Below are 15605 nucleotides of genomic sequence, written 5' to 3'. Positions count from 1 at the left end.
TAATTAGGAGAGGGAGCAAGAAAATGAGCAAATAAATATACCCAGAAGAATATCTCAGGGCGGTCATTGATGTTTTTAGTTGGAAGACTGTAATACATGTAATCTAGGATGACTAATGCAGAAGAAAGGGAAAGACTGCTAAATCAAAACAGGGAGGATAATCCAAAGTCCTCCAAAAGATAAAAATGGAATGGTATCATTAACATAAGCAGAGAAAATGGCCTTTCTTAGAATGAGGTGTACTTTCTTCATTATAATAGGAGAAAAAGAGGAAAATCCTAGGGGAAAATGCAGGACAGCTCTCCAAGTGGCCTTGGACCAACCCAGTTTTTCCCCTTCTCTCACTTGTGCTTCTCAAGAATAGCTGTAGAATGAGCTGGGAATGCAACATCCTGAGATAAGGCTCAGACTCTCTTACTGTGTCTCTTAGAACAGCTTTTCTTTGAGTGCTTTAGCCCAGTGATCATGTGATGCCTGGGTTATAAAATACAGGGCAGCCTTCTTTCAAGGGTTCCTCAGCTGTGGTACAAATAGGGCATGTGCAAATGAGACTTCACCACCCTGGGCAAACTGTGTGAGTCTTGGGAGGCTGGCTCCTCATGAACCCCAGGCTTCTGTGTCCCTTGATGCCTATCTGTAAGCAATAAACCTGCTTCATGCAACTTTTTGTGTGTATGTTCTAAATCACTGGACTCATTCAAGTAGTAGAAACTGCAGCCCAAGATACAGTGAGCCAAAATGGTACCAATGCATAGTGAATCTGCTTTGTGGCAGGAACACTTTATAGGTGAAAAGAATAGACAGTTTCTGAGTTGTGGCCTCTATGCTCTCATTTAAGTGTAAACAAAACAACTGAGAGTTATAAGGAAACCTAGATGAGAGCCCTAATGAATTCCATATTTAAAGTCAAGATGAAGAAGAATGAATAGGTAGAGAATTGGGAAGAAAACTCAGACTACAAGGTGTCGTGAAAACCCTAAGTAAATATCCATATTGTAGAATAAGAAAAAGAACAAAAAGTCATAAACACCAAGTCTAAGCAGTGAGAAAAAAAATGAAAAAGAAGAAAGAATATAAAGTAAGAGAAGATTCCAGGGAGCTCAATAGAATTAAGAACTGTAGATTGTATAATTTAGGTTTCTTCTATTGTTTAATGTTATTAACATGAAAAGTAGTTGCATATTATAAAAACCATACAACCGGGCTAACTTTGCATGGGAATCAACATTAAACCAGCAATTCCTAACTAACTGATAAAAGCACTCTTTGGAAGAATTACAGAATGACAGAAATTAAACATACACAGCTGGATAAGTGATGCTAATGACAACAAACATATTGGTTAAGATGCTTTTCTTAGTTCATACGTTAAATAGGTTAAAGTGAGTCCTCTAAAGCATAACGATGTGCTGACTTTAATTATCTTATAATTATTTAATAATTAAGTGGGATTTTCATACTGTTGATCTTTTTCTGAATTTTTCAAGTTCACTACTAATTAGAGTTTTGACTAAAAATTAATGAAATATAAATATTACTGTATATGTAAGAAAAGAAACACACTTGGCTATTGTTTTGAGGATATGCATTTAATTTTAAATTTTATAATTTAGATTCAACATGAATTGCAATAAATGGATCTTCAGCAGAGTTACTAATAGAAAATTGAGCTTTGCCATCATTAGAAACGTAGATTTTAATGCCTGTGCAATTGCCATCAATTTTATCTCCAGAAATGACATCACAGTATGTGCCAGCAGGAAGACCAGTTTGCAAAGTTAAAGAAAATGACCTGGAAAATAAAATTTAAGATTGAACTTCAATACATTGAAAAACAGGAATACTGACTAACATAAATAAACAGCATAACTTTATGTTGTAGAATCCTAAGCAGTCAAGGTCTCACTAAGAAGAAAATCCATATGCCTCTCTAGTAGTTGTAAATAGCTTTCTCAGGACCAAAAGTCACCTTACAGCAAACAGAGCAAGTTCGTGGCCATGTGGTGAAAACATTACCAAAAAATCAAAGTTGAAGAATATCAGTGAAGATTGGCAGGAACGGTCACACTTTGATAAAAGTGCCACCTTAGTAAAATCAAATTTGTTCTCAACTGAACTTAATACCAGCTACTTTTAATAATTTCAAGGGTATTATTTTTTTAACCTCCTTTTTTCCCCACGAGGATAAAAAGAATTTGGGTGTACATACAAACAATCTAGCATTTCTATGAGGAAGTGATTTTTTGAAATATAAAGCTTTTTCACAAAAAATTTTTTTGATATTTTCATCCACAAAAGAAAGAAATTAAAGAACTAGACATGGGCTTTTTTGGCAGGAAAGAGATCGACTTGACTTATATATTTATGTATTTATTTTTCATCAGTGAAATATAATTTATACTAGAATGAGCTAAGTATGAGTATCAGTTGGCCTTGGACAGGGACAATTCAACTGTTTGCAAGGAAGTCTTCTGAGCTATATGTTAGGGAATCATTTGTACTACAGGCAAAGGATATAAAAATCACAGATGAAAGGCCAATAATGAGAAGTTTCAGAACTAAAACTCAAATCTCCTGAAGCAAGTCATTAACCACAAGATACATATTATTTATACATACATTTTTAAAATGTTGTTTGTCACAAGGAGAAAGAGAAGTGAAGAAAGTATACCAAAACACTAGGTAGAGCAATCATTGAGGAAAATAGTTAGAAATAAAGATACTTTAGTACTGAGGCAGCACTTTTCCATGATTAAAAGAGCAGGACTACAAAACACGTTCTTTTAATGATTTCACAATCCTTATATTAATTACTTTGTGTATTTTGTGGCATGTGTAGGTGAGCATATGCATGTTAATTCTATGTATGTATAAGATACTGCAAGAATGCACAGAAAGGACTCTCCTTTTGAAAAGAGGAGAATGAAGGAGTAAGAACCATCATCCTTTAACTTCTGCCCATTTTTGATCTCTATTGTCTTCTTGCTCCACCGACTAAATGATTTTTCAAATATGATAAAAGTAAATGAACAGAAAAAAAAAGAATGAACCAGAACATACTGATACAAAATATTATTTTTAATTGATATTTACTTACCAGTCATCATTGTTGAAAACAATGAATCCTTTGTTTCCTCTTCCAAAAGCCACTTGGTTGCTCCCATTATCATACCAGTTTGTAAAAGGTTCACCATCCACTACATTGCGGAAAGCAACCATGTTCCTACAAACACAGTAACATAAAAAAGTTGATATTCTTAAACTTCAACTGTTTTAAATAAAATGCTAAAGAAAGTTTCCTATTAGAGGACATGTCAAAATAAATATTCTCACCTTATTTGGCGCCATCGATGTTCACAGACCCAGTCATTGCCACAAGTAGTGTCTGGATTAATAGTAACTTCTTTAGTTACTCCATTATTATTTGGTGGCCCAACCCAATCATTAACATCCTTAATTGGGGGGGAAAAGCCAAATTTTAACATACATGTATTTATCTTTTCCTTCTCCTTTACAACAAATCCAACCTATCCTGTTATTTGTGTCTCTGTAGTCAGTGACTTGATCCAGAATCCAATGCCTTCATTAATTTTTATAGCCCTTTACTGGGTCTTCATCATCTCTCTATTCTCTGATTCTCTTTTATCATATTTCAAACTAAGGTAACAAATTTTTATCCTATCCTTTTCATTCCAAGGACCCACAAAGGCTTCTTTGCTCTGTCACCCAGGCTGGAGTACAGCGGCATGGTCATAGCTCACTGCAGCCTTGATCTCCCAGGCTCAAGCGATCCTCCCATCTCACCTCCCAAGTAGCTAAGACTGTTGGTGTGCACCAACAGTCTAACTTTTTTTCTTTTCTTTTTTTTTTAACGAGGTCTTGCTAGCTTGACCAGATTTGTCTTGAACTCCTCAGGTCAGGTGATCTTCTCGCCTGGCCTCGCAAAGTGCTGGGATTACAGCTGTGAGCCACTGCACCCGGCCTGCAAGGGCTTCTTAACATCACTGTAAGCCATGCAATGTCATTGAAATGGGCAGGGCATTAGTACCAGAAACACCAAGATTCAAACACAGACTCTATTACTAGTAGCTAAGAAAACTTAATCAATATATATAATTCACTGTGTCTCAGTTTTGTCATTTGTAAAATGGGAATATTGTTTATCTTTGCTCTAAAAATTAAGTAGTGTATCTGAAAATGCCTTGAACGTGACATGTGCTAAATAAATCTTAGAGTCCTTCATGCTTCTTTTCAGATAAATGTACAAAACAATACATCTGAACATTTTCTATTAATTGACCACATTTTTAATATTATGTTTTTCTGATTGACACTTTAAAAAATATTAATTAAAAAAAAAACACAGTAACCCTAGGAAGGTTTTCAGTGTTGACCTTAGAATCATGTCATATGGTGAAAAGTGAACAAAACTAAGAGTTTTTAGCATGCAGCAGTCCTGGCAAAGTGGAAACTTTATAGTAATAGGAAAAATAAAAATACTCTCTGACTCCTAACGTCAGAAATAAGACCAATTAGTAGAAATTATAAGAAATTGGCTCGATATAAAAGTACACCTTCTAAATATTAAAGCTGTTTAACAATAGAATCAGTTGCCGTACAAAGTAGCCGACTTCTCAAACTGAAAGGAATCTAAAAGAAGCTAGCTAGATATCAGTGTGACTCATAGGAAGGAGGAATTTCTGCTTTAGACATGAAGTCTCTGATGCTGTTTCTGAACCCTTTAGTTTAAAAGAAACCCTTCTACTAGCTTTCCAAATATCTTTACACTCTTATTTCTCTGTTCCTTTTTGCAACTACTCATCAGATTAATGTCTTTACCATACTCCCAAAAGTTTTTCTCATTCTTACCTTTCTTGGAATGCTCTATACATTTCTGTTCTTTAGTACATATAATTTCCTTCCTCTTATAGGACACTTTGCCTGTTTAACTTAGCTCAACTGACTCATTTCCTTATATTCCACATAACTTTTTAAAAATACTTAACAAACACGTTGTTCTCACTACGGGCAGATGATGTTTTAAGTTCTCTACAAGTGTTGGCATATATAATCTTGCTATCAACCCTGAGGTAGATACTTATTAGAAATATGTATTTCACTCCCTGTGTCTAGGTCTTATTTTTAAGTGTCTTTTTTTCTTTTTCCTGTTGGCTAGGGGGATGTTTGTCATATCTCTGAAACAGCTTGCATACTCTTTTTCAACGAAGAATATAAATTTTACTCCTTTAATATAACCTGCCTAAAATCAGAGCCCTGTATCAGGTTTACACATAATTAAATATTTGTTGAATAAATATATAATTAATAGTTGTCATATTAAGTTAGAACAAGATTGCCTCCTTTTTCTTGAGAAAGGGATGTTTTGAACAACTCCAAAACTTACTTTTCCATTTTGAAAATATCTTGGCCAACGGTAGCTTGACATTACTCGTGTAAATCCATAAGGATGAGCAAGCATAAATCCAACTGCCATTTTATACAGCCTGAAAGTTACATAATTATATTATCATAGAATATCAGAATATTCTTACCATCATTAAAAGATGTGTTAAAAAAATAGAGAACTTTGGTTTCTACCTGGCGTCCCAGAAGGTAAGAATAGAGGCTCCTCCAGCCCCATGTCCTCGTTGATTGTCATGGTTATCCACAAAGACAAGTGCTCTGTCAGAAGGCATGAAACCCCAACCTTCTCCCCAGTTCCTATTTTTGAAAAGTAAGATATACATTGATGTATCATTTCCAATCGTTTCAGAGTAACTTAACTGTCCATCTCTTTCTGCAGGGCATGGCATCTGAAGATTAATTCTCTCTCTAATTAAATGGTTTTTCTGGAATATATATATATTTACACACCATATACATATACACACATACCATACACTCACATCTGTAATCTATGTATATATTCCATATTTGTATATACATGTTTGGAATATTTATGTTCATATTACTAATATAAAATTTCTGATATTTAAAAAAGTTCTTTTAGAGGTGTCAGCACATTATAATTTAGAGGCACTCCAGAAAGATCAATATCCGTATCACATTGTACAGAATGTCAAACTAGATTAAAATAAGGCTTCAATACTGTATTGTTATCATATAAATATTTTAATATTTTAAATTAATATATGTAAATTCTACAGTATGGACACGTTGTGCATACTTTGTAAATGATAGAATCATTTTAAAAATAACCCGGCTTTAAAAGATTATATGCAAACATCAGTCAAATCTAGCCTATTCATCTCGTACTTGGATGAAAATTCCTAGGGAATGTTTAGGGCTCTGAGGCATGCTGTCTTGTGACAGACACTCTAAATACAAAAGATGATTGATTCGAGTTTAGGGCACTAGAATACTTATCATTAAAAATTGACTCCTTGATAGTTGTCTGAATAAGAATGATCCAGAACATAACTCACACTGGAGTAGTATGACTAATAGATCTATGAAATAATTCAGGGGAAAAGTTGTATTTATTTACTTTAAGTAAGACATCTTCTCTCCATTCCACTTGCGAATAACTGTGCCGAGTTTTGCACCATACTTGAATTCTGTCACCCGGCCGTTTCCAAAGTATTCACTGCTTTTAATTGGCTCACCACCCAGGTCAATTACCTAGTAGAAATTTAGGAAAAAATAACATTTTGTGTGAGGACTTTAAAGCATTTTGACCAATAAGTTAATATTATATAACAAATAGCTTTAAGCTATTATTTGTTATTGTTTTGTTTTGTTTTTTGGTGACAGGGTCTTGCTATATCGTCCAGGATGGACCCAAACTCCCGGCCTCAAGCAATCCTCCTGCCACAGCCTCCCAAAGAGCTGTGATTCATGAAATCACAGCACGAGCCACCACGCCCAGTGCTATTTGTTATGTAAAATGCTCAAAATGGTTTTCTTATTCTTATTATCTCAACAGGTAATATTCTTATATTCTTTTTTTGATACAGTATACACTACAATATTGAAATAAACATAATGTCAAAGTTACCTGCTGTCCTGTGAGAATACTTACCTAATTTTTAGTCTTGTACATCAATGATAATAATAAGAGCTCACACTAATACAACATTTACTATCTGACTGACATTTCTTAATAAATATAAACTCATTTCTTTTTCCAAAGAAAATAAAGACATAACTATTATCAGTATCCTACATTCTGTGTACTCCATAAAACCTGTTGTGATAAAGAATTAGATATGCTGTATCTCAAGAAGAGGAGGTTAAAGAACAGTGTTTTACATAAATGACTCAGTCCTTATCTTACAGAAATTGCATTTTTAATTGAATCTGCCATTAATTTTCTAATGAATAAGATGATATTTTATATGCATATATGTATTGAATGTACCTCCTGGTAAATGAAAGGTTTACTTCCTTGAGGAAACCAGTTGCTGTTGAGATTATGCAGTTTGTCCAAAATTGCCTTTATGTCTCCAGGCCACATGTGCTTGGAAGCATCAAGTCTGAACCCTGCAACTCCCATGTCAATGAGATTGTTCATATATTCGGCAATCTTGGAACGCACATAATCCTTCCCCAGCGCAAGATCAAGAAGACCAGTCAGACGACAATCTCTGACCTGTTGAGGTAAAAATGTTATGACTGATTCATAAAACCTCACTTTTCACCTGAGAATCCATTTGCTTATTCATGTATTCAGTAATTCCTCAATAGATGTTCTACAGGGACTTCCTTGCATTGGGCACTGGGGATGCTCACATTCTACTATAGATGTATCTTTGAAATATTTTCTAGTAGAAAATAGAGAATTTAGGAAATAAAGGCTATGAGCTTTTGAATTTGTTGGGTACTTTTTAAAAGAGGGAAAATGCGTATTGATTAAAAACCTGAAATTAATATTTAAAAGTTTTTAAATATGGATTTGAGTTTCTTAAAGTAGTCAAACTTGTTAACCTGTGTCCCTAAGGGATCTAAATTAGTATTTAAACTGAAGTTCAATTAGTTACATGTCTATAATTAAAGGCGTATATCACTCTTTATTCAGATCATACTCTCAAAAAAAATTACCTGAGTAGCATCATTATAGTTCTCAATATCTCCACTTGAAGTTTTACATTTACCATCATTAAAATCCCATCCAGAATACGGGACTGCTGGAAAGTCCCTACTTCCAGGGTTGAAGTAACTTCCACAAGTACTGCTTGTTCCTGCACTCACAGCATTACCACACATATGATTAATTACAGCATCCACATAAATACGAACCTAGAAAGCAAAGTTTCTACTTCAGTGTGACTGACAGAGAGGTAGACATTTAAAGCAGTATTGATTAAAGTTTATAGTATGTTAATAAAACTCCAAAATATTTCATTATATCTTACAACTATTTTCCTATATGATCAAAAGTCAACTGTGAAAGGAAAGTAACGTGAACTAAACACCTACATTCATTCTAGACACTTGGTCAAATATTTAGAGTAATGATAAATTGAGAGAACCAGAAACTACCATAAATAGGAGGAAACGCAAAAAGCCCATTTCGGGGAGACAAAACACAGATGAGACTGGAAAGGTGACTGTTTTGGAAATGTCAGTCGGTCACCAGGAGAAAGCCTACTCAAACACTAAGCCTACTTAGTGTTTGAAGACAAATAAGGTAGATATTAGTCTCAAATTATGCTGCTCATGAAATAGAGAAGCGAGGTATTCACCACAAAAAAAAACAGGAATTACTGATGGAGACACAAGTCACCTAAAAATTATAGCAAATATTGTAACTGGAATTATAATTCCTAACCAGAAAAGTCTTTCCAGGATATATGGATAGTTATAAGGGTTAAAATTTGATGTTTTGCTTTAGAAGTAAATTCTGCTCTAATCTTTAACTTATCTCTCTAGTAGATAGACAGCACATACACAGATATTTACAAAAGTTGAACATAAGGCAACAGTTAATTTTGAGTTTTAAAGTATGAAGTAAAATTTTAAAAAAATATGGAAAACTGTCTACTTAAAAGGAGCAAGAAAGAAGAGAGAGAAATTATTTTCCTATCTGTTATTTTAAAGGAAACTAGAATTCACTTACCCCAACATTGTTACATCTAGTCACCATGTTTCTAAATTCATCTTCATTTCCAGATCTTGTGCATAATTTGTAGCTAACTGGTTGGTATCTTTCCCACCAAGGTCTTGAAGGATTGTAAATTGCAACATTTTCATTTGGTGGAGAGACCTACAAATGTAACAGTCTTAATAAGCACCAAATTGTGTCTTACTGTATAACATTGGATGTTCTAGAAACTAATCAATAATATAAAAATATTCTTGAATCTTTGCATATGCAGCTGTCTCTTGAAAATATTAACAGCACATTGGAGGATTCTCATTGAAGAAAGATTATCTCAGAAACAAAATATAAAGTTGCCAAAAATACTACATTGTTTTGTCCTCAGAAAACGGTTTTACTTAGAATATTTAACTGTGAAGTAAAATGTTGCCCAAGCTCAACAGATAAGATCAGAATACTCTTTACTACAATCACAGTGAATTCTGCAATTTATACTATGAATAATACCCACCTGAACCCCTCCAAACCCCTTGGGAGCTAAATATCGCTCACATTCAAGAGCAATATCAGCCCATCGCCATTCAAACAGATGAACGATAGATGTCCGTCCTTGTTGTGTATTTGGAGAATACTGAGCCCAGCAGAACCCAATGGTTAAAAGCAACAGAAAGAACTTCATCTTGCTGTGAAGTTGTCAGTGTCCTTTCCAGAAACTATTTATATTCTTGTAAGAAGCACATTTTGCAAAGTAAATATTAACATTAATAAATACTTGATAGCAAACTGTTTATTCATAATATGAAAAGGATTATCAATCATAATCTTAACAAGTGAAGAACCATAAAATGTCTCTCACGGAAATAATCTAAATGACCTTTTCGAATTAATGTTTTGTTTTGTTTTGTTTTCTTATATCAGCACTTTTATTTTTCCTTACACAATGGTGTGTTACTGGGCCCTAATGTTCTCACATCACAGTAGAAAACCAAAATTTGGTATCATCTCTTTAAAGATTGAGAATTGCATACAAAAAAACCTTTAAATAAATTAAAAAGAGGAATACATTTACAGCTATAAATGTGAACTGCTTCCAACTCAAGGCAAGTAACAGCCCACAGGGTTCTGGCAGACAACATAAGCTAAGAAAGGAAACTGGGTCCTATGACTTGGACTTTCCAACCCTGACAGACTGACAGAACAGAAACAACTGGTTCAGGAGTCCTTGTCAGCCTCTAGACAAATCCCAGAACACTCAGCCCTGACACATTAATAACCTGCACAGATCAGAGACTGCTGGCCATGCAGACTCACCAAGCCACAGATTTGTCTTCCACAAGCATGTTTTTAGCCATGAAGTGACCAAGCCACATGTACTAAAGACTGAAATCCAAGATATGTACAGATACCAAGGGGAACAGTTAACTTGAATGCAAGGTCAAAATCAGCAACCATTTCTATAGTCCAGTGCTGATATCAGATACAAGCTTCAAGGACAACTTCTTTTCGAAGGCTTATTCCAGTTTGGTGATGCCAGCATGAGGTGTATTTTTTAATTAACCTGATCAAATGCACATATGGAGAACACTTTCTTTTTTTAATTGTCTATATACAGTCAGAAGTTGAGTCTTTTAAAGGATTGAAATAAAACAGAATATTCTAATTGGACTAAGATCATATAGTATGCGCTTGTTAATATGAACATTTATTTCCCAATATTTTGTTGTTATAAGAAATGTTATAATGAATATCTATACACATGTTTACACATGGGTAGGTAATTCTGCAGGCTAGATAAACATATGTGAAACTTGAAGCATATTTTTATATTTCATATTATGCAAAATTGCACTTACAAAGGTATCAATTTTTACTCTCTAGTAGCAATATACTATAGATCCTTTTGCCACACTCATACCAAAAATTAATATTTTCATAGGTCTAATTTTTGCCTAGTAGATTAAAAATGATTTGATTTTTCCCAATTACTTGTGAAGCTGAACATCATTTCACATTTTTTCGGCCTTTGGAGTTTTGTCCTGAAATTTGCTTCTTCCTTTTCCCATCTAGTTTTGCTTTAATTGTTATTTTTTTATCTTACTGAATGTTTGGAGTTCTTACATTGTTATCGTCTGTCATGTATTGCAAATATATTGTCCTAATAGATCACTGTTTTTGAAGTCTTTCCAGTGCAAATTTAAGCAATCATGGATGCTGGTAAGAATTAGGACAGTGCCAAAGGTATGCCTGCATTATTATTTTTTGTCCAACTACAGTCATGCATTGCTTAATGACAGGAGTATGTTCTGAAGAGAAAGCCCTTAGGTAATTAAGCCACTGTGCAAATGTCATCGAATGGACTTCCGTAAACCTACATGGCATAGCCTATTCCTCCTAGGCTACAAACCGGTAAAGCACGTTATTGTAGTGAATACTATAGGCAACTGTAACACAATGTACTGGTGTATCTAAATATATTTAAACATAGGAAACTTCCGATAAAAATGTGGCATAATAAACTTAACTGGATCACCATCATATATGTGGTGCATGGCTACATTCACTATGCAAAAGGTTTTAATTTTTATAGTGATTATTTTTTTAACTACAGTGGTTCCTTGTCCCTCCATATCCATGAGGAATTGGTTCCAGGACCCCCCATGGATACTTAAAGCAATAACTGCTTGAGTCCTTTATATAAAATGTAGTATTTGCATATAACCTTTACATCATCTCAGATTACTTATAATAACTAATGCAACACAAATGCTATGTCAAACGTTGTTATACTATGTTGTTAAGAAAACAATGACAAAAAAAAGTCAATACATGTTCAGTATAGATACAACTATCCTTTTTCTTGTCTTATCCTTAGATCTTGTTTAATAAGATTAGATTTAAGACTAAGTGGTAAGGAGAATGGGAAGAGAGACAGAGGAACAATGTATTAATGACAGCTTTTTTGTTGTTGTTGTTGGGGTCTCCCTATGTTACCAAGGCTGAAGTGCAGAGATGCAATCATCGTTCACTGCAGCATCGAACTCCTGAGCTTAAGTCCTCCCTCCTCAGCCTCCCAAGTTGTTGGGATTACAAGCATGACCTATTATGCCCAGCAGTGGTAGGGTTGTTTTGTTTTTTCTCAAAGTTTAATGTCATTATTCTTTTATATTGAAATATCTTTTAATACTTTTTTTGAAATATAACTGATTACTTAGAACCCAAATTCTGGAAACCTTTGAAAAAATTTATTCCAATAGTCTCTTTCACTGTTAACATTCTCTGATCCTATGACTTATTCGTCTCTTGACTTTCTACATCCTAATGGAAATATGAAAATCAAAGAGCTTAAGGAAATTTGTGGCTGTATCCATCAGGACAGAATAGGTTACTCTGCAGTAATAATAATAATAAAAAAAAAAAACAACTAAAATTGTTCAGTGGCTTACAATAACTAAGTTTCTCATATTCAACTAGGATCAACAAAGGCACTCTTCTTAGTCACTTTGTAATGTCACAAAAACTTCACTTTGACACATGCTTTAGCAATCAGGAAGTCCCCAAAGTAAAACATTATTTTTGCTCACATTTCACAGCCAAAGCAAATCACATGGACGTTCCCAAATTCAACAGGATGGGAGTATTTCATTTGCAGGGAGGATCACTAATATTTGTGAACAATAGTACACTGCATATATGAGGTCAGAAAAAAACAGGAAAAATAAAAGAATTTTCATTGGAGTGAACATTTGAAAAACAAGAAATGTGAGTTTAAATACATATTTCTTTAAAGAAAAATACAATATATACAGAGCTTCCCACACTCAACATCAATCTCTTACACCTCCATCCTTTCCTTCGATAGCAAGACATTCAATTTCTTCCGCGTTTATATGATCATTTGTATGCATGTTTTTGTGAATTACTTCATCTAATGTTTCCATAAACAACATACAATGGTATTTTATGTAGTTACCTTTTTTTAAGCTTTGAAAAGTTTCATAAAATTGCTCACATCTTCTTAAATTTTGGATATTCAAATATCCTTGCAGATAAATACCATATTAAGTGCTATTTTATAATTTACACAAAATTAAAATAAAATTTCTAATGTAAAAAATATATATTTTTTTAATCTTACTCCATCACCCAGGCTAGAGTGCAATGATGCAATTTCAGCTCACTACAATCTCCTCTTCCGGGTTCAAATGGTTCTCCTACCTCAGCCTCCCAAGTAGCTGGGACCACAGACACGCACCGCCATGCCCAGCAATTTTTTTTTGTATTTTTAGTAGAGAAAGGGTCTCACTGTCTTGGCCAGGCTGGTCTCAAACTCTCAACTTCATGTTGATCCACCTGCATTGGCTTCCAAAAGTTCTGGGATTACAGGTGTGAGCCACTGTGCTTCACCTCTTTTTCCATTTCTAACTGATACCTTTTAAATGGATATAACCACCTCAAGTCTATTCGGGTCTCTTGCTCATGTTTTAATCAGGTTATTTGTTTTCTGATTATGAGTTTCTTATATATTTTAAATATTAACCCATTATCAGATACATGGTTTGCAAGTATTTTCTACCATTCCATGGGTGACCTTTTTATTTTATTTTTTTTTTACTGTGCATTAACCTTTTAGTTTGATGTAGTCTCATGTGTTTATTTTTGTTTGTTGCCTATACATTGGGATTCATATCCAAAAAATCATGCCAAGGTCAATGCCATGCATGATTTCCCCTGTTTTCTCCTAGGGATTCTTTGGTTTCAGATGCTATGTTTAAATTCCTTTTCAATTTTCAGTTTATTCCTGTGCGTAGCATAACAGTCCAATGTCATTCTTTTGCATGTGGGCCTCCAGTTTTTGCAATGCTGTTTATCCTGTCTCCATTAGGTGTTTGGGCCTGTTATTGAAGATTCTTTGACTGTAGTGGTGTAGGTTTATTTCTAGGGTTTATATTTTGTTCCATTCTTCTATGTGACTGTTTTCATGCCAGTATCATATATTTATATATATCTATTTATATATGTGTATATATATATATGTGTATATAGTATATATATGTGTATATAAATGTATATTTAATTACTGTAGTTTTGAAATATAACTTGAAAGTAAGAACTGTGGTAACTCCTGCTTGCTCTTCTCACTCAAGATCACTTTAGGCAATTAAGGTCTTTTGTAATTTCATACAAATTTTAGGATTTATTTTTGCTTCTGTGAAAAATGCCGTTGAACTTTTGATAAGTATTACATTGAATCTGTAGACTGTTTTCTATAATAGCATTTTGACAATATTGATTTCTCCCATTGAATACAGAATATTGAACACAGAATATCTTTCAATTTCTATTATTTTTCTACTCTCTGTTTATTTTGCTTTGATCTTTCTTATTTTCTGTCTTATATTAACTTTGGGCTTGATTCACTCTTCTTTTTCACTGGTTCCTTGAGGTTTAATGATACATTGTTTATTTGAGGTCTTTCTTTTTTTTAATATACGTGTTTGTCATTATAAATTTTCTTCTTAGCACTATCTTAATGCTTCCCACAAGTTTTGGTGTATTGTGTTTTCACTTTTGTATCAAGATTATTTTTATTTTCCTTTTCATTTCCTCTTTAAACCACTAGTTGTTAAGAATTGTGCTATGTTCACTTATTTTTGAATTTTCCAGTTTTCCTCCTGTTATTGACTTGTGGTTTTATACTATTGTGGTCAAAAAAGACACTTGATACAATTTCAATCTTCTTAAATGTATTAAGACATTTTTTGACTTAAAGTATGCTCTACTTTGGAGGATGTTTCTTGTTAGCTTGAGAAGAACACCTGTTTTCCTGTTATGGATGAAATGTGCACATACATCTGTTAGGTCCATTTGGTCTAAAGTGTAGATCAGGTCTAATTTTTTTTTTTCCTTACAGATTATCTGTCTAAATGATCTATCCATTGTTGTAAGTGGAGTATTGATAATTGCAACAGTATCAACAGGGTTACCTATATCCCTAATATTATTGATTGCTGCATATCTCTCCCTCCAGATATTATTGTTTGCTTTATATTTTCAGGTGCTCCAATGTTAAGTGTGTATTTATTTATAATTGTTTCATTCCTTTAATCAACTCATCCCTTTATCATTATATAATGACCATCTTTATCTCTTCTTACAGCATTATCTTAAAGTATATTTTGTCTGATATAAAGATAGCTATCCATGTTTTTTTTTTTTTTTTTGGTTTTAATTTGCATGGAATATCAAATTTTCTCATCTCCTACATTCACACCATATATGTCCTTGAAACTGAAATGAGTCTCTTGTAGGCAGCATATTGTTGGGTCTTCCTTTGTAATCCATTCAGCCATTCTCACTTTTGACTATAGAATAGATTGAATTTATCTTCAAGGTAATTATTGATAGGTAAGAACATACAATTGTCATTTTGTTCATTGTGTTTTAGCTTTTTAACATATTACTTGTTACTTTATTTCTCCCTTGCTGTCTTTCTTTGAGATTTTATGATTTTCTGTAATGTCCTGCTTTGATTTCTCTTTATCTT

General features: G+C 33.6%; 1 protein-coding gene across 1 annotated transcript; it reads right to left on the bottom strand.

Annotated features, from left to right (window-relative positions):
• Nucleotides 1-1568: 1568 nt before the first annotated feature.
• On the bottom strand, nt 1569-10606 carry LOC112607935 (pancreatic alpha-amylase-like). Its single transcript, XM_025359312.1, has 10 exons — nt 9573-10606; nt 9080-9226; nt 8062-8259; nt 7382-7612; nt 6509-6642; nt 5599-5721; nt 5405-5504; nt 3334-3452; nt 3098-3223; nt 1569-1792 (listed from the first exon to the last, which is right to left on the bottom strand). The coding sequence occupies exons 1-10, from the start codon at nt 9738-9740 to the stop codon at nt 1603-1605; spliced, it is 1536 nt and encodes a 511-aa protein (XP_025215097.1). The 5' UTR covers nt 9741-10606; the 3' UTR covers nt 1569-1602.
• Between the last annotated feature and the right edge of the window lie 4999 nt (nt 10607-15605).

The sequence above is a fragment of the Theropithecus gelada genome, chromosome 1 (genome assembly GCF_003255815.1).
Source record: "Theropithecus gelada isolate Dixy chromosome 1, Tgel_1.0, whole genome shotgun sequence".
Classification (NCBI taxonomy): domain Eukaryota; kingdom Metazoa; phylum Chordata; class Mammalia; order Primates; family Cercopithecidae; genus Theropithecus; species Theropithecus gelada.
The sequence above is the reverse complement of the archived record's forward strand: the minus strand, read 5'-3'. Positions and strand labels throughout refer to the sequence as shown.